The 27,557-nt window shown below is 37.0% G+C and overlaps 3 protein-coding genes and 1 non-coding gene across 9 annotated transcripts; 3 read left to right on the top strand and 1 right to left on the bottom strand.

Annotated features, from left to right (window-relative positions):
- The first annotated feature begins 2,509 nt into the window (after positions 1–2,509).
- On the top strand, positions 2,510–2,580 carry TRNAG-GCC (transfer RNA glycine (anticodon GCC)). Its single transcript has one exon. It is a non-coding gene; the product is annotated as a tRNA-Gly (tRNA).
- A 494-nt stretch (positions 2,581–3,074) lies between these two features.
- LOC120110782 (uncharacterized) lies at positions 3,075–7,526 on the bottom strand. Of its 2 annotated transcripts, XM_088723978.2 has the most exons (5): positions 7,321–7,523; positions 6,475–6,588; positions 3,997–4,076; positions 3,741–3,865; positions 3,075–3,319 (listed from the first exon to the last, which is right to left on the bottom strand). In XM_088723978.2, exons 1-5 carry the CDS (start codon positions 7,371–7,373, stop codon positions 3,248–3,250), a joined length of 444 nt encoding a protein of 147 aa, XP_088580104.2. In that variant the 5' UTR covers positions 7,374–7,523; the 3' UTR covers positions 3,075–3,247. The 2 variants fall into 2 exon arrangements, with proteins under 2 accessions (XP_088580104.2, XP_089779756.1); XM_089923630.1 differs by lacking the exon at positions 3,075–3,319 and having other exon boundaries at positions 3,326–3,865; positions 7,321–7,526.
- A 42-nt stretch (positions 7,527–7,568) lies between these two features.
- LOC103713081 (protein NRT1/ PTR FAMILY 8.3-like) lies at positions 7,569–12,566 on the top strand. 2 transcript variants are annotated; one of them, XM_088723976.2, is made up of 5 exons: positions 7,569–7,791; positions 9,387–9,492; positions 10,376–10,611; positions 11,126–11,685; positions 11,752–12,566. In XM_088723976.2, exons 1-5 carry the CDS (start codon positions 7,732–7,734, stop codon positions 12,551–12,553), a joined length of 1,764 nt encoding a protein of 587 aa, XP_088580102.2. In that variant the 5' UTR covers positions 7,569–7,731; the 3' UTR covers positions 12,554–12,566. The 2 variants fall into 2 exon arrangements, with proteins under 2 accessions (XP_088580102.2, XP_017699763.3); XM_017844274.5 differs by having other exon boundaries at positions 10,394–10,611.
- Positions 12,567–14,200: 1,634 nt separating this feature from the next.
- LOC103713025 (uncharacterized) lies at positions 14,201–27,133 on the top strand. 4 transcript variants are annotated; one of them, XM_039126364.3, is made up of 9 exons: positions 14,201–14,466; positions 17,267–17,341; positions 18,239–18,329; positions 21,437–21,535; positions 21,900–22,015; positions 22,704–22,763; positions 22,856–22,921; positions 26,555–26,758; positions 26,848–27,133. In XM_039126364.3, the coding sequence occupies exons 3-8, from the start codon at positions 18,245–18,247 to the stop codon at positions 26,747–26,749; spliced, it is 621 nt and encodes a 206-aa protein (XP_038982292.2). In that variant the 5' UTR covers positions 14,201–14,466; positions 17,267–17,341; positions 18,239–18,244; the 3' UTR covers positions 26,750–26,758; positions 26,848–27,133. The 4 variants fall into 4 exon arrangements, with proteins under 4 accessions (XP_038982292.2, XP_038982291.2, XP_017699768.2 ...); XM_039126363.3 differs by lacking the exon at positions 17,267–17,341 and having other exon boundaries at positions 14,202–14,466; XM_017844279.5 differs by lacking the exon at positions 21,437–21,535 and having other exon boundaries at positions 14,206–14,466.
- Positions 27,134–27,557: the final 424 nt, after the last annotated feature.

Below are 27,557 nucleotides of genomic sequence, written 5' to 3' on the forward strand. Positions count from 1 at the left end.
TTCACGATAGTAAAATATGCCTATGTACAAAAGTGAATTACAAGCACACTAAAATAATAAATAACAATAATGATGATGATGATGATGATGATGATGATGATGATGATATTAATATTAATAATAACAACAACAATAGGTGCCAGCTAAATCGTTGAATGTATTAGAATAAATCGATAAATAATTAGTTATTGTGGTCCGCTTAAACCCAATTCCTTCAAATGCCTACATCTCTTTGTTGCCCTTTGTTTTTTCCTAATTAACTCCAGGCTCGAGTTCATCAATTGGCCCAAATGTTTGTAGAGGTCAAAATCCGATGCCACTGCCCATAACAACTCGGTCCAAAATCTATCCAATTTTGGCATACGACTAAAATCTAATTATAAGTACCACGATCGGTCCACACGTAGCCTCAATCTATGATCAGCCCCAATGGATCTATGATGTAGTGTCCCCTAGTTCTCATAAATTATAAGCTGGGTCCGATACCATTTTGTAATAATCTATGACCTTATCCAAAAAAGCTAGTTGGAAGATATTATTTAAGTTCCTTGACCGCGTATAAGTATCCAAATCTATCCGGTAAATAACCGATCTGGAACTAAACACACGCCAACACGGATCCTCATACTACCATATGAGAATTGAGATGAAGATCTAATCTAAGAGGATCTTCCTCGTGATCCATGAACTTTCACATTTTTCAATAGGATAGGGTCAAATTTATATAAATTAGCCTGGCCAAATCTTTGGATCAGTATATGCTGCGTTAGCTTGACAAGAGCACCTAATTTAGGTCCTGTTTGGATGCACTGTGTTTCCATAGTATGTTATAGGAATTGGACGATTCAGAGGAATTTTCAACCAAAAAGGAATGCCTTTCTTACAGGATAAATGGAATGATTGCACGAAAAATAAAAGATATACTAATTTTTATTTTTTTTTGCTCCCACAGTTTGCATGACAGGCCACTTGCACCCCTATCTTAACACAACTCTATCTGCGCTGTTGCTCCCCTCCATCTACACACCTTGAGTTATTTTTGTATAAATTTATATTGATTCAAAAAAATAATAAAGTTATATTATAATTATTTGCATATTTTAAATAATTGCTTACTGACGCCATTAATAAAAAAAATCTAAAGGGAAGAGTATTGTTGATAAAACAAGCTGGATTGAAAGGTATAACTAAGAATAGTGATTCTTAAGGGATAAATATATAATATTTCTAAGATTTTGCAAGAGGAAACTATATATCAGTTATTTTTCAATCTCAAGTAATGTGATGATTAGCACATCAAGGGCAAAGAGCATTTAAGAAAAATTGATTATTCTTGTCAATAGCCAACCTAATAAAGATCAATATATGTGCTTCAATGTATGGCTTTTGCTCATGATACTGTCATGAAATATACTAGTAAATTGTCCGCTATATAAACCGAATATCGGTGATTGTTTGCAGGAAGTTGAAAAGCAAATTGCATTGCAACACATAATTTACCATACATGATCTATCTTGAATTTTTTTTGGCGATCCAAGGAGCATGCACTGTTTAATTATATTGGATACTCGAGATAGCTTTCACATTTTCTTTCTACATTGTGTCCAATGACCAATGTTTAATTATATTGCACTGTTTGAGAAAGCATCTAGATTTCATCATTTGGATCCCTCCAAGCTATCTCGGACCAACTTGCAAACCATCGGTAGACAAATTACCACCATGCAAGTTCCTTCAAGCCATCATGTAGGGAACACCTCCATGACACCCTTCCTTTAGGCATGAACAATATGTTTGTCTATTGGGCTCCATTAATGGATGTGAGGACATCCATATTGCCCATTGCTTTCCTGCATGCAAAGATTTAGAAGCCAATCTTGTTCAATGAAAAGAAGCAGTTTAGATCTGGAAGGGCGGATCTTGCGCATAGGGTGGACGCTCCCTACTCTGTGATGTCCGACGGATGGCAGGTGACTGCAGATCCTTCAAAGCCATACATGTGTATCTGGGGGCTTTGCTCATTACTCATGGCAGTTTGAAGGATTTCGTCCCTCAACTCACTAGCAATCGGAGCCTCGTCCGTTTCAACCGCTGTTTCACCTCCCAAAAAGCTAAGTTGGCTTGACAAAAAGTAAACTAGACAAAAGGGTACCACTCCATAAGAATAGATTCACCAGGCACTCAAAATTCTCAAATCCCTGGACGTGGGGAAATAGAAAGGAAAGAGCAAGTTCCTTGAACCATTGTAGTACTATTCACTCGGTGGCATCATACACGACATAGCACGCTGGAGATTTGGTTTGGAGGAACCAAGCGGATATTCCCCAACCACTTGGGGAGCTTTTTTTTTCTTTTTTTTTTGGCTGTACTTATTTACATTTAGTATGATGTACCGATGTGCCAAAAAAAATAAATAAATAAATAAAAAATCTTGGTCATGTGTTTTGAGAAATAAACTAAAAACTTCCTTCTCCTTTATAAGGAGAGATCTCTCACAAAAAGCACCAAGCACCAGTGGTCTAGTGGTAGAATAGTACCCTGCCACGGTACAGACCCGGGTTCGATTCCCGGCTGGTGCAAGATTTTTTTTATACTTTTTTCAGGCGAGATGACAGCGTAGGACATGCTGGATTTTGCTGTTGGGCCGGCGAGAAGGGAAGACGAAATGTTCCCGGGAGCCATCCGGTCATCACCATGTGGAATGAACCCTGAATCTGTCCTCACCAACTGTAAGCAAGAACTCCTCAGAACTTGAGATCCACAACATCTTTTCTTCTCCATAAGTTCCAGTTACTTTCTAATATATCTAATTTAGCAATAAATCTGCATCTTATGTTTCTGGTGCTAGATTCAATCATGAAACTCCATACCAAACTTACCACAATCTATCTTCATCATCCTAATAGAATAGATCTTGATGATACCTGGATGGAAGCTCCAGCTTAACAATTTCCTGCAGGAACTGTGAGTTATCGGTGAGACAATGTCATTTAGCATGTTATTTACTTCCAATACCAAGCGAGAGAGAGCACACTTTCTGCCATTAAAGAAGGTAATCAAGAAATCTCTGCAATTTCACCAAAACAAATTCTCCTTGTCGACCTTTGGATATCAGTAAGGTAGTGTTGTATGAAAAAACAGCAGAGCAGACACTGTTACACATGAGAACAATAAGGGGGACCCAATAAATGGGACATCCGGTTTCTGCATGGATCTAACAGATACAGACCCAAAACAATCTCCACGTCATGCCTCAGTAGGAGGTCTTAGCCTCATCACCTTTCGGATCCTGTCCTTGTCTGTGTTCTCCAGCATCCCCTGGACAACACCAAACAAAATGGAGAAAAAAAGAGTTAGAACAAACATGCATGTAAAAGCTGAAACGCACTTGAAATAAGATGCATGATTTTTTCCCAAAGATGCATGTTTCTACCGAAAGAACGAGTAGAAAACTCAGTGATCAATAAAGTTTCGTTTGTTTCATTAATTAACGAGTTTCATTATTTGATTAAACCAGATTTAAAAGGATTTTGCCAGAAGTTTGATAGACAGCTGAAATGAATATGACATAAAAGGTCAGCTACACACTTGAAAGCAAAGTTATGGCTATTGGCATCTTGAAATCGAAAATGTTGCAAGAGTGTGTGTGCATGATTGATAAAATGATTGATAAGATGGGGGAAAGATGTGTTGTTAGATCAGCAGTTTGAAAGATAAAATGATTGATAAGTTGCCATACTGTCCAAACAATTTCATCGAGACACAGGCATATCTTTCCATATTTGTCGAGGAACAGGCGCTCAGTTGGAAGTTTTCCACAAACATCCTTCACCGTTGATGTGATTACAAAGATCACTTCTGCCACTTGAACACAATCAAATACAAGGAAGAACATAAACATCAGTTCACACTGCAGAGGTTTCTCCTTTTTTTTTTAAGTCAACTCCGAAGAGATTGATTGCATTTCATAAAGCAACCAAAGTCCAAACACTCACAAGCAAGCTCATCATACTCATCCTTGCCCACAACATAAATGCAGACATCTCCAAGCACGGTGTATACAATAGACACAGACCTGAAAGTTGAAAAAGATAACACTATGGTGGTAAAATGTATAAAATTAAGCAGGCTCTGTTATGCAGTCCAGTAAATCCTATAAACTAGCAGCCATGCTCCTGCCAAGCGTGCCTGATATGAGACAAATCATCAAGGCTGGAAAGCAAAACTTCTAAATTAATGAAATAACTTGCCACTATCAGAAAATACAATCTATTCGGAAGATGCAGGAATAATTAACAAATTAAGAGTTTTAGTCCTGTCCTGCAGAAGAGTCCACCAGTTTCAGTTTTTAGACAGCATGTGATGAGTCAATATCCCTGTGCCAGTCTCCCCCCTCCTCCCCCCCCCCCCTCTCCCAACAACACACACACAGAGGACAAAGGTTCATAGCAGAAGGAGAAGCCCAATCAAATGACATACAATATACCCAATCAAACAACACAAAACGTAATTAATCAAATGACATATAAACTGATATCCTTCAATATTAATGTGACAACTCAACCCCAAGATAAGGCAGCTTTTAAAGAAATAATAAATTTCAAGTTATGTTATGACTTTAAGACAATCACTGTGTTCATGAAAAGAAACCCAAGTGAAAAATTAGATAGCTATAGAAAACCCAGTCAAACAACATACAACATACTCAAACAAACGACATACAATATGATATCCTTCAATATTAACGTGACAATTCAACCCCATTATAAGGCAGCTTTATTTTTATTTTTTTTTTTTTTTGCTATGGCAGGTTCATCATACATTGCGTGTACGAATACACCCAATAAAATCGAAAAATACTAGCTCACGGAGTGCCCGAGGCAGCTCCTCTTCTCCTGACCACAAGGTATACCATAAGGCACCTTTTAGATAAATAAAAAATTTCAAGTTATGTTATCATTCTAAGAAAATCATCACATTTCATGAAAAGAAACTCAAGTGAAAAATTAGAAAGCTATACATACTATATATGATTGGCATTTTATCCCTGGTAAGAAAAGGGTCTACTTCCCCCCCCCCCCCCCCCCCCAACCAAGACAGAATCTACATCTTTCAAATATAACATAAAGAGCCACATATACTGGCCATGATACATTGGCCTTAATATGAGGTGTTAAATGCACATATGAAACGAATATATATAAAACAACTAAAAATGATCCATGATACTATGATTAGCTCACGTAAACACTAGACAATTAAACAAGAAAATAAGCATCGGAGTTTAAACTAATCAATTCTTAGTTTTTTGGTCATGAGTAATCCTAATGTTCAGAGGAAATCGAAATGCTCACACATGCCGATCAATGATAAGACAGGCCAAATTTACTAATCAGAACATCAGAAGCTTAAATTCTACCTCAGTTCCCATTCCACCTTCCACATCCAGAATTCATTCATGCTCCAGCACATCTTTGAGGGTATTTCATATGCCACCTACCCTATCCCTCCCGCTCACTCCACCCATTGAGCAACATAAAGAACTAGCCTCCATAAATACGTTTCAATGTTAACATGAATACTTAAAACTTATGCCAAGGCCTCCATAAATACGTTTCAATGTTAACATGAATACTTAAAACTTATGCCAAGGCAGTCTTTGAAGGCGAATCCATTTCTATACTTCAAATTAGCTTATTGAAAATAAAAAGGTCTCTCCCACAATATGTTTTGCATTTGAGACAATTGCTGCATCAAATAACAAGATTGCATGATATATTAGGTAGTTATTAATAATGCATATAGCTTAATCCCTTCAAAGCCATCTTCAGCATATTTCTTTTATTCTTTCTTTGTTTGCGAGAAATTTCCAAACGAACAATTTCAACCAAATCTGTCAATTTCTTATTTAACTATGTTCAACTCTATGTATTCCTCTATCCGTAGAGTACATTGAATATACAGAAATGGCTCGATCTCTGATATAATTTTCAGAATTGACCTGCCCATTAGCAGTCTACACTGTACTCCCATAATAAGGCAAGAAAGCAAAAAATTGCAAAGAGAAGTAAATGGGAAAGGGAAAAAAGAAAATCTCAGATATTTAAAACATAACAAGATAGAGTCGCATGTATGCACTATGTTACTCTTTGTGTCAGGTGTTAGATCCTCCATTCAGAAGAAGAGATTTTACGGACTAGGCAACACATGCACATGTAACAACTGGAAAATGAAGCAGCGGTCAAATGAGCTGAGGTAGCAGACAAAACAATGAAGGATGCCAACAGCTACGGGACTTCAACCGAATCAATTCTTAGGTTTTCTCTTCACAATCAATCTCAATTTTCCAAGAGAATTGGACTTGTTAATACATGCCCTTCAAAGATACACCAGAGCCATAGAAGAATTTATTAGAATACCTGTATGCTACATGACTCAAAATCTTAAAGTTTTTGAAGGGGGATTTTACATACTTGTGTGAAGCAACAAAAAGCTCCTCATTTGTAGCTCCTTTAAGATTATCAGCTCCTAATTTCACTAGGAAAGACCGCCAATGCAGTCGCTCCTCCGCAGGCACTCCATGAAAACTGCAATCCAGTAAAACCAATAGGCTATTAGTACTTCCGATCTCTGTCATGTGATGATGCCTATGGAAAACATAAAAATAAAAATGTTTCCAGTTGTAGCTACCATTTTGCTAACCAAAAGGTTAGTCCGGCAGTCTTTCAAGACAAAACAACCACAATCTAGAAGGGATGCCACTTCGAGGTGTACCGCAGCAATAAAAACTCGGAGCACAGACTCGCCGTTTTCAAGTAAGATGTTTGAAGCCAAATCTATGAAAGTCGCTTTCAGGCCAATAGAATAATTTCTTTGATTCCATTAGCAGATATACGTGTATGTGTACTCAATTGCGTGATTTTTGACCTTTATATCTTTAATTCGGCTACAACCCTAGTGAAGTCTTCTAGAGATGGACTCTCAACCGATCTACACAGGTGAATACCCATAGATCACGAGAGGATTGACGTTGCACCAAAAAAAAAAAAAAACTTTTCTGCAAGATTTTCCTCGGCTTCCATTAAATATCGTAAAGATCGGGCTTCAAATTAGATTGATTCCCTACTGCACGTATTAAATTCAGCCAAGAATTCATTTGCATCTACTCACCACTCACGAGCTAGAGAAAAAATCGCAACGAAATCAAAAAATTTAAGCATAGTCCGGAACCCTAGGGCACGGGTCGATTCGCCAAAAGGGAGAGGAAATGGAGAGACAATTAGGGGAGCCGGGATTGGAGGGGGAGTCGAGGAGAGTACCGCTCGATCAGGATGTTGCCGTCGGTGTTGGCGAAGAGCACGGCCAGTATCATCTCTCCACGTCCGTCTCCGCCTTCCGCACTACCAACCGCGATCGCCGCCGAAGGAAACGCCTTTACCGATCTCTCCCACCGGTGCCTAATCTCACGTGCATCGCACCTGCCAGCGCGAGAGAGTCAACAGAGCGGAGTCCCCAGTCAAATGCCGACTTTAGAAGATAGTCACATCGTCGCCGTTAAGAGGCATCCACTCCGACTCACCTAACCCGCTCCCACGTGGAGCAAATCTCTTGGGAGCGAAAGCTCGAAAGCGTGCCACGTGGAGGTAGCGGGCTCAGCGAGTGACACGTGTACTCCGACGCAGAGATAAGAGCCAAAGGGTTCGGACCTCAAGAACTAGATCTCCTCGGATATGGAGGATGAGAATTTATCAGATGGAGGAAGAGAAGTCACAGCGCCATTGGTATATCAGGTCAAGAAAGTCCTCTAAATCTCTTGAAATTGTCGTTCTTTAAATTCTATTTTTCAAATGGACTCCAAGTTTAATGCTAATGATTGGAATCCTTTTATTTTAGTATAATATCCTGCGCAAGATGTATTTTCATTTTTAAGTGTTAAGATCCTAGCTAAAAATTGATCACTGAATAGTTAGAGACGCCGCGAGCAAAGATCATATAGCCTAGTTGATTTCAAGTTAAACTAGCTATGATCCTCTTTAGATCATTTTGTAATATTTCAGTGTGAAATTTATTTTGGGTTCTACTTCTATCTAAAAACTCAAACTCTTCGATGAACGGGCTCAAAAATACGCAAGAATTCGATCCAAAAATATATAAACACTATAAAAATTTTAAGTTTTTTTTTCCATAAATATCCTTCTAAATATCTAATTTTGTATGAATATTCTTGAAAAATTGATATTTACATATATATCTTTTTAAAACACTTATTTTGCTATTCTGCTCTTTTTTTTTAATCTTTGCAAACATACTACACTGCTAAAAACTTAATGATTTCAAATTAAAATGATTAAAATATTCTTACTGGATAAATATGCAAAAAAAAATATATTTATGAGATGATTACAAGGACAAAAAAATAATTTGAAATTTTTATTTTATTTTTAATTAAAATAAATATAATTTTTATTAACAGCATTAGAAAAATCATTATGTTAGGAATATTTGTGCAAAAACAGTATTTTATAAGAGTATAAAAATAAATATAAGTTTTAAGAAAATATTCACATAAATTTAAATTTTTATTAGGATATTCATGGCAGAAAAAAAAATTAACCTATCCCATGTGAGACTGAAACAGCTTATATAATTAATGGGCATCTTCTAGAGCCAAACTGCAAACCTGTTCTCAGCTTGCGGATAATAGTTTTGTTTGCTTGTTTGTTGAGGAACTTAAAAAAGAAAAAGATTGCTCGAGTCCAAGAAAGCAGTAGCTAGCATTTGTTTTGCTAAAACAGAAGGAAAAAAAAGGGCGAAAAAATGTAAGTGGATGGATTACCATGGCTCAACCACTATTCCTTTTGACGCGGCTCTAAAGATTTGCTCCATCGTGGTTCCTTCTTCTGAATTCAGCAAGTTCCAAGTGAGGGAAAGTGACTTGAAAAGGGGAAGTTCTTTGAGGTCATTCTGGAGGTAATATATATGAGTCCCGAGTGAGGTAAAGTGGCTTGTTAAGTAGACTTTAATAGTGTGTACTTCATCACTAGTATGTCAAATATTTGAAACATCAGTGACCATCATTTGGAACATGTCATTGTTGCTATCCATGCTGGATTTGCTGCACCTGTGCCTTGAGGTTATTTTGAGCTGCATCGCCTGTTCTTGGTTTAGCTTTTGTCTCTTTCTTCACTTTAATGCACTTTAACTGAGGGGATATAGGAATTTGTTGAGGTGTTCAAGGGACAATTGCAGCAAATCCAGCTTAGAGAGCAGCATTTGTGAAATCAAGTAACCTGCACCCCATTGGGAAAACAATGCCTTCAGTCCTCTCATGGTCTTATTGGCCATGCTGTGCTGGAAATTATGATGTTCTTTGCTGCTTTCTCAGGAAGCTTTGAACAGACAATTCAATGATGATATAACATTCGAAGGTCGAGGAAGATCCATTTCATGCTGCAAAAGCTTTGATTGGCGAGCACCTGGAATTATATTAGGTAACATATTTTCAAAAATTGGCATTTCTATAGCATAATTATTTCATTTGACAGGATAATGTAGAATATAGTCTAAGATTTTCTTCAAAAGGTCCTGATATTAAGATTTCAAGTACCCCTGACCTCCCAACTTACTATGCCACCAATATCCAGAAATTAGTTAGGACAGGAAAATGAAGTCAATTAGTCACCAAGAAATTGACTTAGTAATGACACTTAGCATGCAGAATGGAACTGAAGTATCCGAATTCTTAAAAGGGGGAGACATTTGACATGCCAAAGAACAGCAATTTAAAAATAAGCCAGTCCAAAGCTAAAAAAAGCTCCCATGATTGTTTGTTACATTGGTTGCTGGCGATCTATACTATGCTTATCTGCATTCTAACAAGAGAGAAAAAGAAAGAAAACAAAAAAAGATATGGATGAATGAAGTTAATGGTTAAGGAGGACTAATTGTGAGCATAATATGGGATAATCCTTTCTGCTTTAGGTTAAGGTTAGGGATTAGACCACATCTAATCCATTCTTCTCTCCCTCTTTCTTTTGTAACCTTTGTCTGCCTTTGAATAAATCAGGTGGCTTTGCCTCCTTTTCCTTCAAAATAAGAAATGATTAAAATTAGGAGAAAAAAAGTCCTTGTGGATGGTACTTCAGTCTGCCATTTGGCACTCCTTTCTTCAGATCGCATTTTGCGTATAGATTTTGGGTTCAAAAGTATTACAAACTCTTTGGAGATGCAGGCTGCTGTTGGTCATCAATAAGAGCAGGCACCAATCCTTGCAGTCAAATTGACATTTTCTCTGATACAGATAACTGGCTGTGTCTGGCCTGTTGCAGAGCTATATAAATTTCAGCTTTGGTATTCTCTTTATCAATGAAGCAGGTTTCTCTCGACTTGCAGGCTTCCAGTGCCTAGAAAGCCTTGGTTTCTATGGCATCACAACCAATTTGACAACATATCTTAGCAGCGTCCTTCGTGAAAGCAATGCCTTGATTGCGACTAGAATCACTACTTGGTCTGGAACTAGCTACTTTACCCCGTTCCTGGGAGCACTTATAGCTGATTCATACTGGGGACGTCGCAGGATGATCGTCTCCTCCTCTTTAATATATCTTTGTGTAAGTCTTTTCCATTGTGACTTATTTTCACCTCTTAAGTTTTCCTTTACAGTAATGTAGTATAGTGTAGAATAGTAGATAAGTAATACATGATCTACGATTTTCAGATTATTTATCGACTTAATCTATCACCGCAGATTAACTTCTTGTATTTGGCTGGTTAATGTTTTGGACTAATTATGAAACGATGTGTTGTACTAAATTCTAGTCTTCCTTTAAGCATGAAATGCAGTCTAGTATTCTGTTCAGCTGCAATCTCTTGGAATGTGCATCATGTTTCTTAGAATGCTAACATGGTCTCCGTAGTCCTCGACGCTTGTTAGTATCTGAACTATTGTTCTGCAGTCGCTTAAAAATTAGCCTTTACTTAGTCTTCAGTGCTAATTGTTAATATCTGAACTAGACTTTCATTGCCCTGCAAACTTTATGAAAATGACTACAGTTTGCCTCTTAGTAATAAAATCATTAAGAATGCCATCTTATCTCTTATTCCTGTAAGCTTTTCTTGTGACAGGGAATGGTAGTTATCACACTTTCAGCCTCCCTTCGACCATTGAAGCCTCCTCCATGCGAGGGAAATTCATGTCCCTCAGCTACCCTAGTGCAAAAGATTGCCTTCTACTCTGGCTTATATCTCATAGCCTTTGGCAGTGGTCGAGTTAAGTCATCCCTGCTTCCCCTGGGTGCAGATCAGTTTGATGATGAGAACCCAGCGGAGAGAATGAAGCAAGGTTCTTTCTTCAATTGGTTCTACTTCTGCATAAATGTCGGTGCCCTTACTTCTAGCACACTGATAGTATGGATACAAGAGAACGTGGGATGGGCTGTTGGATGTGGCATTGCTTCTCTTTGCATGGCTTCAGCCACAGTATGCTTTCTGCTTGCAGTGCCTATTTTCAGGGTGAGGGAACCCCAAGCCAGCCCATTAAAGAGAGTTTTTCAGGTGCTTGTTGCTTGCTTGCACAAGGCCAACCTCAGATCCCCTGCAGACAGCAGTTGCTTGTATGAGGTGGTGCAAGACAACGACTTCAACATCCAAAGGACAAGGAAATTAGCACATACTAAGCAGTTCAGGTAACTTCAGTGCTCTCATTCTTATTAGCTTGTTCTTGTACAGATCTCTTTGTCCATGCCTTGCAGATTCTTGGACAAAGCTGCAACCATGTCGGATTTAGATTGCAAGGAAGGCAGTGTTTACAGTCCTTGGAGATTATGTACCGTCACCCAAGTGGAGGAATTGAAGATATTTCTAAGGTTATTTCCAATATGGGTGGCTAGCATTGTGTATTCGATCGCATATGCCCAAATGTACACCACATTTGTCGAACAAGGGAGGGCAATGAATACTAAGATTGGATGCTTCTCCATCCCTCCTGCTTCTCTCTTTGCCTGTGAAGTACTAAGCGTCATGCTATGGGTATTAATCTACGACATGCTGATTGCTAAGATGGCAAGAAGTTATTTAGGTGGAGGGCATGGACTCACTCAGCTGCAGAGAATGGGAATTGGCTACTTCCTGATAATCCTAGCCATGGCAGCTGCTGCACTTGTGGAGATGAAGAGATTGAAGGGCACACAAGACCCAAAGCCCATTAGCATATTGTGGCAGCTTCCTCAGTATGCCATTGTGGGTGGCTCTGAGGTGTTCTGTTGCATTGGACAGCTCGAATTATTCTATGATCAGAGTCCTGACACCATGAAGACCATGTCCACTGCTGTTTCATTGCTCTCAATCTCATTAGGCAATTACTTGAGTTCGATCGTCGTCGCATTCGTCGCGGCAGTGACAACCGCCGGAGGTAGGCCGGGGTGGATACCGGATGATTTGGACGAGGGCCATCTTGATTATTTCCTCTGGTTGATGGCAGGACTCTCTGTATTTAATTTTATTGCGTATCTTGCTTGTGCAAGGAGATTTACACTAAAGAGAACAGTCTTGTGAATGCTGAAAAATAGATTCACAGTATTATCTACTCTTGGCTGGATATGTCGGACTGAAAGGTGACATACAAAGAGCAAAAGTATGATGGCAGATAAAGAGTAACTAATATTAATGTAGAAATATGATGGGCGAGATAAGTTTACCCTTTTGCAGCTTAAATGTAGTCGGGGAACATGGCATGTTCTTAATGCAGAGAGTGACAGATCAGAGTTTCTCTTGATTTGCTTGACGAGAGAGGACCTATGAATTCCATGAAAGCTTCCAATATTGAGGCATATATACCAATTCAAAAATTATAAAGTATCTCGGTTATATGAAAAAGAGAACTTCTTTTTCACTTGATCATCCGAAACCCACCATTCGAGTGGTCTTGAAACCTGAACAAAAGTTAAACAACTAACAATCTCAAATAATTACGCCAATGGTGCCGGGTTCTTACACGGTACCGTGTTTTTTATCTGCTTTGTTGTTTTCAAATATTGTTGGCCGCATCCACACCTGTAGAATATGAGCCGCCGTTGTACCAAAAAAAAAAATAATCAACCTACAAATGCTAGAATTATAAAACAACTCCATCATGCACTTATATTGACATCCAATAAACAAACACCGGATTAATGGTACATGGGGCTCATCTAAAGCTAAAACATACCTAATTAGTGAGAAGTTTTTGTTGGAAGTGAGTAGCATTTGAAGACCTATTCATCCACCGATGGAACATTGCAAACATCACCATTTGGTTCGATGCTCGGCATCGATCGCATTGCCATGCAAAGTATATAGTTTACTTGGATCTAGTTTGATTAAGAAACCAATCTTGATCTCTGGCCATAAAAGCTTCATCCCTTCAACTCATGAGTTGGCTAAGGGCCTATCTGGTGCTTTTTCTTATTTTTAAAATAAAAATAAGAAATACAAAAGCCAATGCAAAAAATATATTTGGGGTTTCACCCTTTTTCTCCCCATTCCTTTGTGCCGCCTAATCTTGCCCTTAGCTTCATCGCCCCTACCTAACCACACCGGCTCCCCAAGCCTTGCCGGTCATCTCTTTCCCTCATCTCCTATCTCCATTTTTTTTTTTCTCTGCCACTTCTTTGACTACCTCTCTGTCTAATATCGAGCTATTCTTTATTCTTGGCCATGTCATCAGGCTCATCCCGCTTCCTTATTCTTGGCTTTCGTTGTTAAAAAAGAAATCTAAATATATTTTTTATTATCAAAAAATAAAAAAATAAAAAATAAAAATTTTATTTTAATTTTTTAAACAAAACGACAACAATGCAAACGCAACCTAAATTGGTACTCATCCAAAGCAAGTCCTAGCCAAAGAAACTTCCATAAGAGCAAGCGATGGTGCTACACTGAATGAGTAAATGAATGACGCAGAGTGAATCAAAGAGCTACCCAAAACTGAGCATCCTTTTATGTCTTCTTTAAGACTCACTAAATTCTCGTTAAACCCCACGAAGATTCAGATTAGTTAATTTCCAGAGCTAGAAAGTCTCAGTCACCTTGTCAAGAAAATTTCCACAAATGAAATCAATGCGGACAGCCGTGCAACATTTTTCTGACCGTCCATTTTCGTATCGAGATAAACGAACGGTCGAGATGTTTTTATACAGAATCCCTGTATGTAAGATATTCACACAGGAGTAGCGACTGGCTGTATGGGAGGTAGAATTGGAGCCTCTGAGAGGAGAAAGCGAGACATTCCATTTCTTTCTTTTCCTCCACGAAGCCTTGCGGGGTCTCTCGGTCTTCAAATTTTTCCAGGAAAATTTTGAAAGGTTTGGAGGATTTGAGCTATAGATCGAGGAGAGGGAGAAGGAAAAGATTGAGAGAGATAGGGATCGGCCATGGGACAGGCCTTTCGGAAGCTCTTCGATGCCTTCTTCGGCAACAAAGAAATGAGGGTCAGTCTTTCGTTCTTTTTCTTCTAATCTCTTGATTCTTTCCATGCTTGGTTGATTCATCTAAGATTTCTTTGAATTCCATCCATTGTCGCTAGCCGTTATTGAGATTTGTTCTTTTTTTGGATTTTCTTTCTTGATTTTGTTGTGTAATTGGATCAGTGGCTTGTGGCTTGACGATTTGGAACGCGAACTAGGTCTAGGTTTAGATTTGAGCATGCGGTTCTGGGATCATGAGAGATACAAATTGTCTTTGAGAATTCTGAGGTGAGGTGAGGGATTTCTTTTGTATAGAGGAGATCGTTCGCGGGTATCTTGTTTTGTGTTTTTCTCTTAACTGATCAGAGTTTCAGAGGTGTCTTCAGAAAATTGCTGTTCTAGTATATATGTTTCAATTCGGCTACATGATGTATTTCTAGTGTTCTTGGTCCTTGGCATGGTAGTGATCGTCACTAGTTGCCAAGAAATTGCTTTTAACCTCTTTCTCTTCTTGCTTAAGATATTCCTTGTTCCTCTCCGGTCAATAGTTTGTATATTCAAAACCATCATCATAATTTACAAACACCTTCCATTGCGTCTGGTGGCATCGTAAATCCTATTTGTCCTCCATTGGTTATGGATGAATCTTTATGACTTAATGAAAATGTGATGAAACATGTTTCGATTAATCTAGTCTTTTGGGGCTGCTAATAAAATGTTGTAAAAATTCTTATTTAGTCTGTTTTAATGATAGGAAACGATGTAAAATACTTATCAAAACATTCAGAGACAGAAACTGTAGCATCAGAACTTTTTATAAGGTTTGAACTGGGGATTTTAGCTGATTGCCTCAACTATTTGCTGACCAAACAAAAGTTAGGAGGATGATAGTGACAATGGAAAAAAGTGTCAAAGATGGGTTTCAATGGGGTTCTTGAATGTGAAATCCCACCACTTGAGCTGTCCTGTCACCCTCTAATCTTGTTTCTGAAGTAATGTTTGCCATATCTAGAGAGATATTATTCCCTGCTGGTTGGTTTGAAAATTTTAAAGTAGATATGTATAGATTTAACTAAGAGCATGTATAGCAATGCCATTTTAGTAGATAAGACCTAGAATTTCAGCTAGCATAATAAGATGCGAATCGGGAAGATCTTTTGTATGAGAGTTGGATAGGACTTAGGAGGCTAAGAATTCTAAAGAACCATAGATTAGGAAGAAACAAAAACTGGAAGATATGAACGTCTAAAGATGAATTATGAAGATATTGAATTAGGTCTAGGTGGCTTCAAAGAAACAGCGATCATAAGCTTGGTTGGGAACATCAAGCTGGATTTGGTAGATGACTGTTTTGGAGGGTGTTATCGGTCATACACAGTCAAGCTGAAAGTTTTCTGGTTTAATACAGGGCTGGTTAATGAATAAAGAAGACACAAGTTATACCATATGGAGATGACTCGATAAAGATATGGCCTTTGTATTTAAAGAGAATTCTAACATTTCTTTTGGTTCTTGCTATGGTTGATGAATCAAATGATTCATAGAGCAAGGTTGAATATGACAACAGGATAGTCATAAATTTTCAATTAGGAAAATGACTAAATTTTCATAGATCTTACTACTGTAGGCTTCACTTTTAAATAGGAAAATTAAAGTTGATGGGAGTACTCTAAATAAAAGCACTAAAGATTCATCTGATTTCAGTGAGGTGGCATTTAGATTTGCTTTGCTATCTGCATTAATTCTTTTGGGCCAAAATGAAATGCATCTTTTTTTTTTTTTTACAGGTATTACACTATTTGTTTCAACCAACTTAAGTCACATTCCTATATGTTAAAAGGTAAAGGTGGGGCCTGAACGTTTCAAATTCAGTTTATTGTTGGAGCACTAGGGTGTTGTAGGAACCATGGAGTAGTAGGTAATCCAGCGAGAAGTCAGTGGTATCACAAATAACCTAGCGAAAAATCTTGAATTCTAAAGGATAAGCTCATAATTTGGAGGTATTGCTTAAAGATAATATTCACGAGGAATTTATGTAGATCGTATGTCATAGTTGTGACATTTATATAAGAGGAAGCAACTAGGATTTCAAGAAGATGCTCCAGGATTTTAAATTATAGTACGTGTGGTGTTGTTGGGCGCATTTTCGACACGACACATTTCCTGGGAGGCTCTTATCGTCAATTTGGGTTGAGCCTTAGGCTTGTGGGGTTTTTAAAGTCACACCTATAATGTGTAGATTGAAAGTGGGGAATAAACATGAATCTGTGCTCTTTTATAAGGTTATATCTGGCACAATTTTGTCCAATCTGTTCTTGGAACATTGGAATTTCTTTAATTCTGTTAGTTAGGTTTACCCAGATTTTCAATAGATTCCTCCTTTCTTTCTCAACCTTCAATCTCATGTATTAGGACATTAGTATGTTGTATAAGATGGTAGAACCAACGTCCTAACTTTGGAAAAGTTTTGAGTTTGGTACATTTTATTTTGCTGGTAAACCTGTTATGTTTTCTTCATTCCTCATCATGTTGTAACTTGTGTGATTTTAAATATCTATTCATGGCTTTAAGTTTGGGTTTCTTTGTAGCTGACATGGAAAGATTGTTATAAAGGAGCAAGAAGTTTGTCATTTGAGATGTTAAAAAGCATATGTTTCTTGCCCTGTTCAATGTGCAATGTAAATCAGAATAATAAACCTTCAAGAGTGACCAACTTACTACTGATGATCACTTGATTCTTGACCCAAACTCTTTCTATGTTGTTTTGAAAATTAATTGATTCTCAATTTTAACTTTAAGTTAACTGTTTCTGTTCACTCATCAGAGGTAGCGTGTGGCAGATGCTTTGGCTAATCAGTCTACCTGCAACTCTAATTGCTGATCTAGCATTGTCACTCAAGTAACTCATCAGATTTTTTCCTCTTGATCATGCCTCAAATTTATGAAAGATGTAAATTTTATGCTCATTTATAACAAATCTTATGGATGATACAGGAATTAGCATTCAAACCTGTCTAATTATACTGGACATTATTTTTGTAATCTAAATGTTTCTTAAATATCTGATTTTACATTTCATTTTTCTGTCCCTTGGTTTTATTCAAGGTCTTAAAAACCGCGGTGCGGGACTATAATGGTCAGAAATTGATATGGCATGTACTGTGCTAGGCCCTATCACCCGTGGTTTACAATACAGGGTTGATTCGGGCCAGTAGGGGTGCTATGTAATGGTTACATACCATCTTTTTATAATTTTTGCTTGTATTTTTTGTTCTTTCTTTGTTATTATAGCCTGGCATATACTAAGTTGCAAACCTTAATCCTTGCTTAATTGTACTTACGTTCTGTCGTAGTCTGTCAAATTAATATTATTTTCAACTTTAATATCCTTGTTTTTCATAAGCCAGGGAGTTATGCCTTTTGAATTTCAGATTGTGTAGTTTTTAATTCTCTGTCTCAGTGAATTTTGGTATGAAAATTTTTCCTTGTCATATCATGTATTACATAAATACATGCATGTACTGATTTTGTTTTTGGGACTTACATTGAATAACAAAATGAGAAGCGAGTTTCAAGTTATATTTTATGCACATTTATTACTTCTCATATCTGATGATGCCTAAATCTTGATGCTCATCTTTTCTTGCTTTTGTAGATAGGATCTAAAAACAAATTTCTTTTCTTGCCATAATTTTTGTTATTTAAAATTTAATAAAGTGCACTATGTATTAATTTAATAAAGTGAATTATGTACTTTTCATTTTGTTTGTTATGTTTCTGAAATAATATGCGTTAGGTTGTGATGCTGGGACTGGATGCAGCGGGTAAAACTACTATTTTGTACAAGTTGCACATTGGAGAAGTTTTATCAACAGTTCCAACAATTGGTATGCATTTTGAATGATAACATGAACCTTCTATGCAGATTCTCTTATCTAGTTCAGTGATCATAAAATAAGTGAATGAAATTAGTTGGCAGAATGTTATTTTTTGGCATTTATGACATTTTCTTCTAAGAACTTTTAACTTAATGAAAAGAAAGTTTAGACTTCTTATTCGTAGGAAGGTATATTATAAGTTCAAAGTAATTTATACAAACTAAGAAGAATCGTTATCTTCTTTTGAGGTGATTAGGGGGCTACATATCTAGAAAAATAAGTAAACTATAAAGGATAATAGAAAGGGAATATAAAGCTAAAATAGGAAAATCAACTGATTAAACTTAACAGTTAATTTGAATGTGTCTAAATCCAGGGTCTTATTTCTCTTGCATCACAGTTCATAAAGAATTAATTTTGACAGACCTCATGATGTGATGACTAGATCTGTATGTTGGATGGTTAAGAAAAGTTTTTTTTTTTAGGGCCGGGTTGGGGAATATCTTCTTGAAATTGGCATTCCCAGTCTTATAGCATGTTGTCCACAAGGATTAGGTATCGTGCTTGTATTAGTTAGGGGCTGATATTGTCATGCTATAGATATGCCAGAAAACACAGGAAAAAACCTATGTTTTTGGCATTTCATTTTCTTTTAGTTTGACTCCATATTGAGATGTACATGTTTTGAACATATGAGTAACAATTCAGACTTAGCATTCTTATCCCCTAAGTAATTTAGTTACATAGATAATTGTGAACAAACACAGTCTAAAATTATCTCACCTTTTCCAAAGAGATCAAACCTACAAACAAACAGGAATTAGCAGAATATAGGGTTGAGAAATTCAAAATATAGTCAAGCAGCACAAATTTTAAATAAACACCTATTTACTTATATATTAGTTTTAATGAGAAAAATCAGAATATATGGTTGAGAAATTCAAAATATAGTCAAGCATTACAAATTTTAAATAAACACCTATTTACTTATATATTAGTTTTAGTGAGAAAAATTAAATTTTTATCTACTATTTATAATGTGTAAGCCTTAGCATCCGGCCATGGTGATTGTGGATGTCCATAACTGTGGCAGCAGATATCTAATCATGTGCTTGCATGTGCCTTGAGACAATCAAATGCACACTTCTCCTCTCCTTTATAGGCACCTCCATCGTTGTAATTATACCTTCTATTCACTTTTTACTCTCTTGGGTAGAGAAATGGAGGAATGCACCTGCTAACAGTTTTAGTGTGATTGTCAAGTCATTATGATAATAAAAGATTTGCAATTAGTTAAAGTTCACAACCATCCATGCTACTTTCTCATGCACATTGTACTTGTAGGGAATGTGGAGATATTCCACCATATATTTTGCTAATCACCTACCTGTGTCATCAATGTTGACTTGTATCATTTTACATCACTCTGATACAAGTTGCTGCCCATTAATATGGGTCTATACATGATAGACACCTATTTATAATTTCAGCAATCTCATTTCATTGTTCTATATAAATGAAGGTTGAATCATGGCCAGCTATCATGTATGAGAAGAAACAAGGAAAACCTAGGATTTGCAATAATCTTCTCAAGTTTCAATTTTACAACATCTAGGGCCTTTTCATAGCCTTATGGCTGGTAATTATGATCCTTTATTTTCCTATTATGTATAAGTATATAATATGGACCGTTTTTTTAAAATAATATTGTTACATTGATTTAAGAGTCATCACTTAATATTAAGAAACACTAACAAAACAAATCCCTAAAATCACTGGCCCCCTTGCTTTTATAAAGTAGGCTGTATGATTATGATTGCATATGGGGTTTCTTTGTATCCTAACTGTTAGTATGATCAAGTATCCTAGTAGAGATAGAGTATCTCTTCCTTTTTCTTTTTCTTTTTGAAAAAGGAATCATTGTAGGGATGCACAACCTTTAAATTAAATTTAAGAGATAAAGAAACCAGACTGATAAAAGCCAGCTGCACAATGGCCAATCACTTTTTTAATACTTATCTTCTTTCCACCAATTTGACCTCTTACATGTTTGCACAAGCTCACGATTGACTTCCTGGAAATAAGTGGTTGTTTTTAAGAGATTGGTAGTTTAGTAAAAATTTCCTCACGTAAGTGTTGGTTAGTTTGCACGAGCTTCTGGGCCAATCTACTTCCTTCAACATCATTCTTAGAGCGTTAATCCAACTGTACTTTTTCAAATCCAAAGGGTTTACGGCAAAACAATAGTCAAACCTAGAGGTAGAGTTGTTGGATGGCAGTATCTGTGTAGCGACTAACCAGTTTGGAGTACAATAAATGATTCGATCTCCCAATTCGAGCCCCCTTCAATCCCAAATCTGGAAAGTAGTGGGCACCTAGAAAATTTGGTGCCAATGTTAGGCAGAAACTATTAAGCAGCTCCCTTATCACATTAAAGGTTTCCCAAGCACATGAATGGGAACCAGTTTGAATTACATTTAAAGGGTAGGCTAGAGTGTCTTTCAACAGCTTTAATGCTGGCTCATATATGCACTGTCTCATTTTGTAGGACAATGCCTAAAGAACCAATAGAAGGGATGGTGTACCTAAACTGGTATTCCAACTGAATAAATGGTTAACCTTATCCTGGAAGCATATATGCAGATTGCTTCAGTGTCAATGTTGATCTCCGCTTTGTGTGTATAGACTAAAGAGGTCTTTTTCTACGGTTTTCTTCTCATTATCAGTTGACTTTCTGTCAGTTTTGCTGTACTTATTTCTCAAAACAAATCTTCTATTTAAGTATATTTGTTTCTGGTAAACCCATGAATTGCTGGTGTTCATCGATTTATTTACGGGGTAGTAAGTTAACCAGCTGTACTACATCCAAGTAATTTCCTGTTCCTCTCCTCTAAACTTAATTCTTTATGCAGAGAACATTTTAGAGGATGTCTTACATTTTGATTTTTAAAGACTCTTAGTTTGCACTATAATTGGAGTGAGTTGGCAATATCCTTTCAAAATCTTGTAGAAACATGGACTTATTATGCTTCTGTTAAAAATTCCCAAGCATATGAAATTTCTTCCTGCTCCAGTCTCCCACCTTATGGTCACTTCATTTTTACTTTTATTGGCAGGTCAACATCTCGGAGATGCTTTCGATCTAGAATCTCTGAATCACTGCAAACTAATTTATGTTTTTAAGCATAATGCAGCTTTAGTCACAGCATTTTCATGTACGGACCAGAAAAGAGGCTTTGAGATGTGCATTTGTTAACTTCGGTTAATGTAGTATGAGGAAAATATGACCATTGTGGGCCCAATTCTCTTTAATACCTATTTCTTTTTGTTCTTTATAACTTTTTCGATCAAGATAATAGCAACCGTTTTACTATGTAATATATGGAAATGAGCCTTTCATCTATCTATTTCTTTGATTGTTATGTAGTGCTGAAATCATATGGTTCTTAATGAGTCATTAAACTTAATTCATTACAACTGTATTGTGCTTAGAAGTTTCTTTTATGACTGCTTTCAGACTCTGGTTTATAGACTTCAAGGTGGACTTCTGGCTTATTCTTTTGTCTTCTTGTTATGTAGGTTTCAATGTAGAGAAAGTTCAGTATAAAAATGTGATGTTTACAGTGTGGGATGTTGGTGGGCAAGAGAAACTGAGGCCATTGTGGAGGCATTACTTTAACAATACCGATGGTCTGGTAAATAATCACTAGTTGTATCTCACAGATGGATTATAATTGCCGTTTCTCCTCTACTACTTCTGGATACTTCAATTTGGCATTCAAAATTCTGGAAATCTTCCTTCCTGAAAGAATTTTGTATCTTCAATTAGAATCCTTTTGGCAGAAACTTTACAAGAATATTAGTAAACTAAGATAGAAAAACTAAGATACATTCTTGAAAATGAAGTCCTCTGCATCATGTAAAATCTAATCCCATGTGAGAGTAACTGTATAGGTTGGTGACCAGTCACCTTTCAGAATATGTGTTACATGAAGGTTGTCATTGTTACCAAAGCTGGAATATATTATTAGCCCTGGTTGGATGCCCCTGTTTTTCTCTTACACCAGTGGAAGTTGCTGAATAAAGGCTAATAGAGAGAGATAGAGATAGATAGATAGAGAGAGAGAGATGGGAAGGAGGGGAGGCTATCAATCTCCCAAATTTCATGTTATTGAAATACTAAGATCCATCTAAAAGGTGATACTTGGTATCTCAATATCTTGTCATTTCAGGATGAGAGCCTCCATTCACTCTGATTCAGCCTTTTCTCTTCAGCCTTTCCCACCTTTGTGGGGGATATTACGTAGATATGGTGCTTGTGCAATTAAGCAGGTCCCTCTGTTGACAAATAATGAAATTTCCTGTTCATTTTCTTCCTTGCAGATTTATGTAGTTGATTCCTTGGACAGAGAAAGAATTGGGAAAGCCAAAGCAGAGTTTCAGGTTTTATTCTTAGTTTATGAGCATTTATTGCTGCACAAAGAAATTTCTCTTTGCTTGTTTTATGTAGGTTACAACTTCATATTTTTTATCAGGCCATCATCAACGATCCCTTCATGCTTAACAGTGTCATATTGGTCTTTGCAAACAAACAGGACATGGTAAGTTAAACTGGCAACTCAACAAATCACAAGAACATGCTGCTTATGTAAAATAAAATTCCATGCATTTGCCATGCCATCCTAATATCTAACATTTCATGCTACTTTCGTAACACTTCAAGGGCTTACCCTTTTATTTCTTTTTTCCTTCTTTGGAAGATTGGCCTTGCATTCTGCCCATGTTTCCTTCGTAATTCATTAGCATTGTGAGGGATTGGATGGAACTTGCTCAAATTTTGTTGCTCAGTTGATGTGTGCGACAATTTTACTTCATGCAATCATTAAGTGAGAAGATTCTCCAAAATCTAGACCAAATAATTTTGAATCAAGATGGTGGGTTCTGCTCCAAAAAAATTTAGAGAAGGGCTTGTTTGAAGTGGTCAATATAAAAAGTATGCAGGTTGATGTGTTGTAGATAAACATGCAATATATCACGGTGCCCTACAAATCTTTTTCCTAAGACTAAGCTTTGTGGGTCCATATTTATCGTCTTTCCTACCGTAGATAAATGCATTGGTACATGGTAATCTAAGGTCCTTTCCCCCCGGTCTTCTCCACGTTTGTTAGTCTTCTCATGACCATACCATTCTGTTGTTGGTACAACAAGTAGGTTTTGACTCATGTATTAAATTCTTTGACCTTCACAATATTGCCTAATTTGCTTGACCTTTCTAGTACAAGCACCTTAATGATGTGATCTTTTCTATGCTTATCTTACTTACGCACAGCTTCCATGTCGCCTAAAGCTCTGACCTAATACATTTCATATGTGGCATGACCTGTAAATATTGGCCTTAGTTTGTACATTCCTTGATCAACTAAACCTTGCCATCATGCATGCAATTGGCAATATTCTGTATGCACATCTCCACTTTGTTCTTCTCCCTCTATTTTCTATGCAAATGTCATAATCTATCTGTTTTTTATTTTGCATCTCCTTGCTGTCAATTTTAGTTTGGCTTCATATGTATGTGTTCACATTTGTCTTGTGATCCTTACATGTTTTCTTTTTGGTTGGGGTTGGGGTTTGGGAGTGTCTACTTGATTTTTAGGGCTTTATCTAAAGTTTATTTGCTTGCTGTAATTCTAATTCAGTCAATCAGCACCACCACATTTGCAACATCATTGTTTAGTTTATTTGTTAGTAGCACAAAGAGACGAGGGCTTGAGGTTGACGCAAGGATGAACTGACACAATTTAGAACCCTTGTATTTAATTTTTTTCTTTAACAACAAAACGTTCACTGCTACATCATAGATATTTTTAGTTTCTTATGATTGTCTCTCAGCATGCCTTTCAAAGTTCCCACTAAATTACCTAGTGGTGCTTAGGCTTTTCCAAAGTAGCTACCTGATTCCTGAATGAGGTTTAAGCCTCTCTTTTTCACATATGATATGTAATTCTAGATCTGGAGAGAAGATTTTAAGGTGAACTTTTACTCATTGCTTTAATCAGTCTTGTTTAGTGAAAATGTGGAATCTGTGATGTGGAAGGCCCAAATTCACAATCCTTAAATGTATTTTGGCCTAGCGCGGATTTCAGATCTTGATGAAGAAAAAGGAATAGTCCTTCTAGTTTTAATGAAAAGTTTCCTTTAGATGAAGTTATGGTAAAGCAATTTTGATTCACTGATGAATTCTTAACCTGAGAAGCGCAGGTTTTTGATTTTCATGCAGAAAATATCAAAGAATAGTCCTTAAGTTTTCATCTCTGGCCAAAAATCTGCCTTTTGATAAAGTTTAATACAAAGAAACCTTGGTTCACTGAATGGCCTGCATCAATACTTTTGACTAACTAGCCTTTTCATCTAGGAGTATTCATGTATGGTCTCCATCTCTCTCCTCTTGCTTTCTTTTCCCAAGTTGTTGTGGAACTACTACATACAAGAACTTGCTTACCAAATCAGAGAAAACTCCAAAATACTGTATCCATAAGATGGGCACAGGATGCTCCTATAGAAACCTAGAGAGATTAAAAGTTAATTTATCTACCATTAAATTTGAATAGATTCTAATGGAACCATTGAACCTGCTCTCATATCTATTCCCCATTAGTCAGTAGATCTGCAATCCAATTCCATGTGGCTAATAGGTCTGAAATCTGCTGTCTTGTTATGACTGCAGTCCCAGCAAGTTATTAAATCCACTGGTGCCCAGAGTTAGTACTCTGTCTCCCATCTGCTCTCAAAGCTTAGAATCCTAGTGTGAGGTAGGAGGGGAAGCGGAATTGAGATTCATTCGAGAGATAGATGAAGGTCTTTATATAAGTTTAATGGAGCATATGGGAGAGAGTTGGAACATGGCTTGAAACAGGTGTGACATCATAACTTGGTTATTCATGCCACAGCTTTTTAAGGATCATTTGTTTATTGTCATCTTTCTGCCTCTTACTATGTTGCTCTTTCTATTGTCAAAAATTGATTTCCAGCTTATAAAGTATGCTTTTTGTTTCATCATGGTTTGTCTTTCCTTGGACCATGCTTGGAGGTAAAGGTGATCGCTTCTACTGCATTCCTTTTTGTAAATCTGTCATCTAGGAAGAACGTTGTCATTGGTTATTGGAGCATGGTTTTACGTATCGACTCTTACCAGCCGGTATGGGAAGTACCGTATTGACCTGACCTGGTAGCCCCCATAAGAACAATGGTACAGGACCTGCACCAGTGCTGTTTCTACCCCAACGCTGCACCATGTGTGAGTATTGGGGGTACCGATTGACCTGCATTGATAAGTTACGGCTATGAGGTCCAGTACCGAGACATCAAATGTTGCATTGGAGCATGATCACTTCCAACTTCTTTAATCTATCATTGATTTAGGAGACTTGGCCATGGGCCTTCATTGAAAAATCCTTCTTTCCATGTATCTTGATGTGGTTTTACAAGAATGAGCTAGTTTGGGAGCAGTTAGCTCCAAAATTTGGTTGGAAGCAGATGCATATGATACGCATGTGTCAGAAATTCATAATATGCTTAATAGATAGGTAAAAGGTTTTGGCGAAGAATTTTTTTTTATTCTTTAAATAATACTTATAATATCTTATATTCCAAAGGGGTCCATATAAAAATGAAGCACAATATGTGCTAGTTAATAACTAATTTTAATGAGATAAATTGTGAATACAGCTTTTGTTTTAAGTAAAAAAATTGCTCAACTACCAAAATAAAAAAGTTAAAAAATGCTTAAAAGTGTATAATTGGGTGCAAGACAGCTTGTTGAGCAGGTGTGACAGTTAAGGTGAAGGTTCTGGCAAAAAAGATCAATCCCCTTCAAATATTGAACATTAATTTTATTTAGTCGCATCATCAGATTTCCAATTTGTTTGAGTTGCCTCAAGTTTCATTTGGGTCCTTTGTAAGATCTCTCTTTCGGTGCTTTACGGGCTCCAGACATTTTGTTGTATTGTTTTCCATACTGTAGTAGATTACTTATTGTATATTACAGAACTTGTAGTAGTTTACAATTTGTTCTTCTCCATTTTATTAATGAACTTCATTGTCAAAATTTAAGCATCTTCTCTTTTATTTTCACTTGTCTATGAGCATCATCGCTCAAAGGAATAGAAAGGGTGTATAATTGTGTTCCATGGTCTTATCAGTTCTCAGATCTGATGCATAAATATTCTTTCATGCAGAGAGGTGCAATGACCCCGATGGAAGTGTGTGAGGGGCTTGGCTTATATGATCTGAGGAACCGGATATGGCATATCCAAGGGACTTGTGCTCTTAGAGGTGATGGCCTCTATGAGGGTTTGGATTGGCTGGCCAGTACTTTGAAGGAACTGCAAGGTTCAGGCCGGGCCACCTCTGTTGGCACTTCATCATTCTGAACCCGAAAGGTTTTTGCCTTATAACGTCTAAGATTTTTCTTTTTCAAGGCTCTCTTCTTTCTTCAACTTCATTGTTAATAGTCTCTTTCATTTTTCAGGTTTCCGGTTAATGGGGCCTCAGACCCACGAATTGCTGGAGTTTATTTAGTTATGTTGCAAACATTCACATCACAATCTGTGTTCTCGGCAAGATCTGATGACTCCACATTGTTTAACGGCTGTTAATATTCAGTAATCTCTTGCTGCCAGTTTAAAACATTCACTTCTGGGGAGACATAACTTCATGTAAATACTGTCTGGTGGGATACATAGCTTGGGATTTTCCCCTGCCCGTTTGTTGAGTATACAGATATATATAAAAAAGTTGCCGTATTTTGGGCAGAAGCCTGGATTTACGTGCCATGAGTGAAAGGTATTACTGCATTTTCTTTTTTGGCCTCGTCAGTTATCAGCAAAGAGCACACCTGATAACATGGTATATGATGCATGTGCTAACTGCTAAGCCCCTGGAGTTTTTATGTTACAGACCCACTTTCAAAAAATCTCAATATGGTCCGCCAAGTCAACATTGTATCCCAATCCGTTTTCTGACTTCCTTTTATATGTAGACACCAGTTTTTCCTCACCTTGTAAACCATTCAAATGTAGCGATCCTTAGACCACACCCAACTAATCAAACGAGAAAGGAGGCCATATGGCGTAACTGATAGCTACCGCCAAATAAACGGAGTACTAACCAACATTCATGTTTATGAAATTTCAAACCTTGGAGACAATGGCAAAAAACACTACCAAGTTTTCTTTTTGC

The sequence above is a fragment of the Phoenix dactylifera genome, chromosome 6 (assembly GCF_051530095.1).
Source record: "Phoenix dactylifera cultivar Ajwa chromosome 6, Ajwa_hap1_PhDact_Kaust_v1.1, whole genome shotgun sequence".
Taxonomy (NCBI): Eukaryota; Viridiplantae; Streptophyta; class Magnoliopsida; order Arecales; family Arecaceae; genus Phoenix; species Phoenix dactylifera.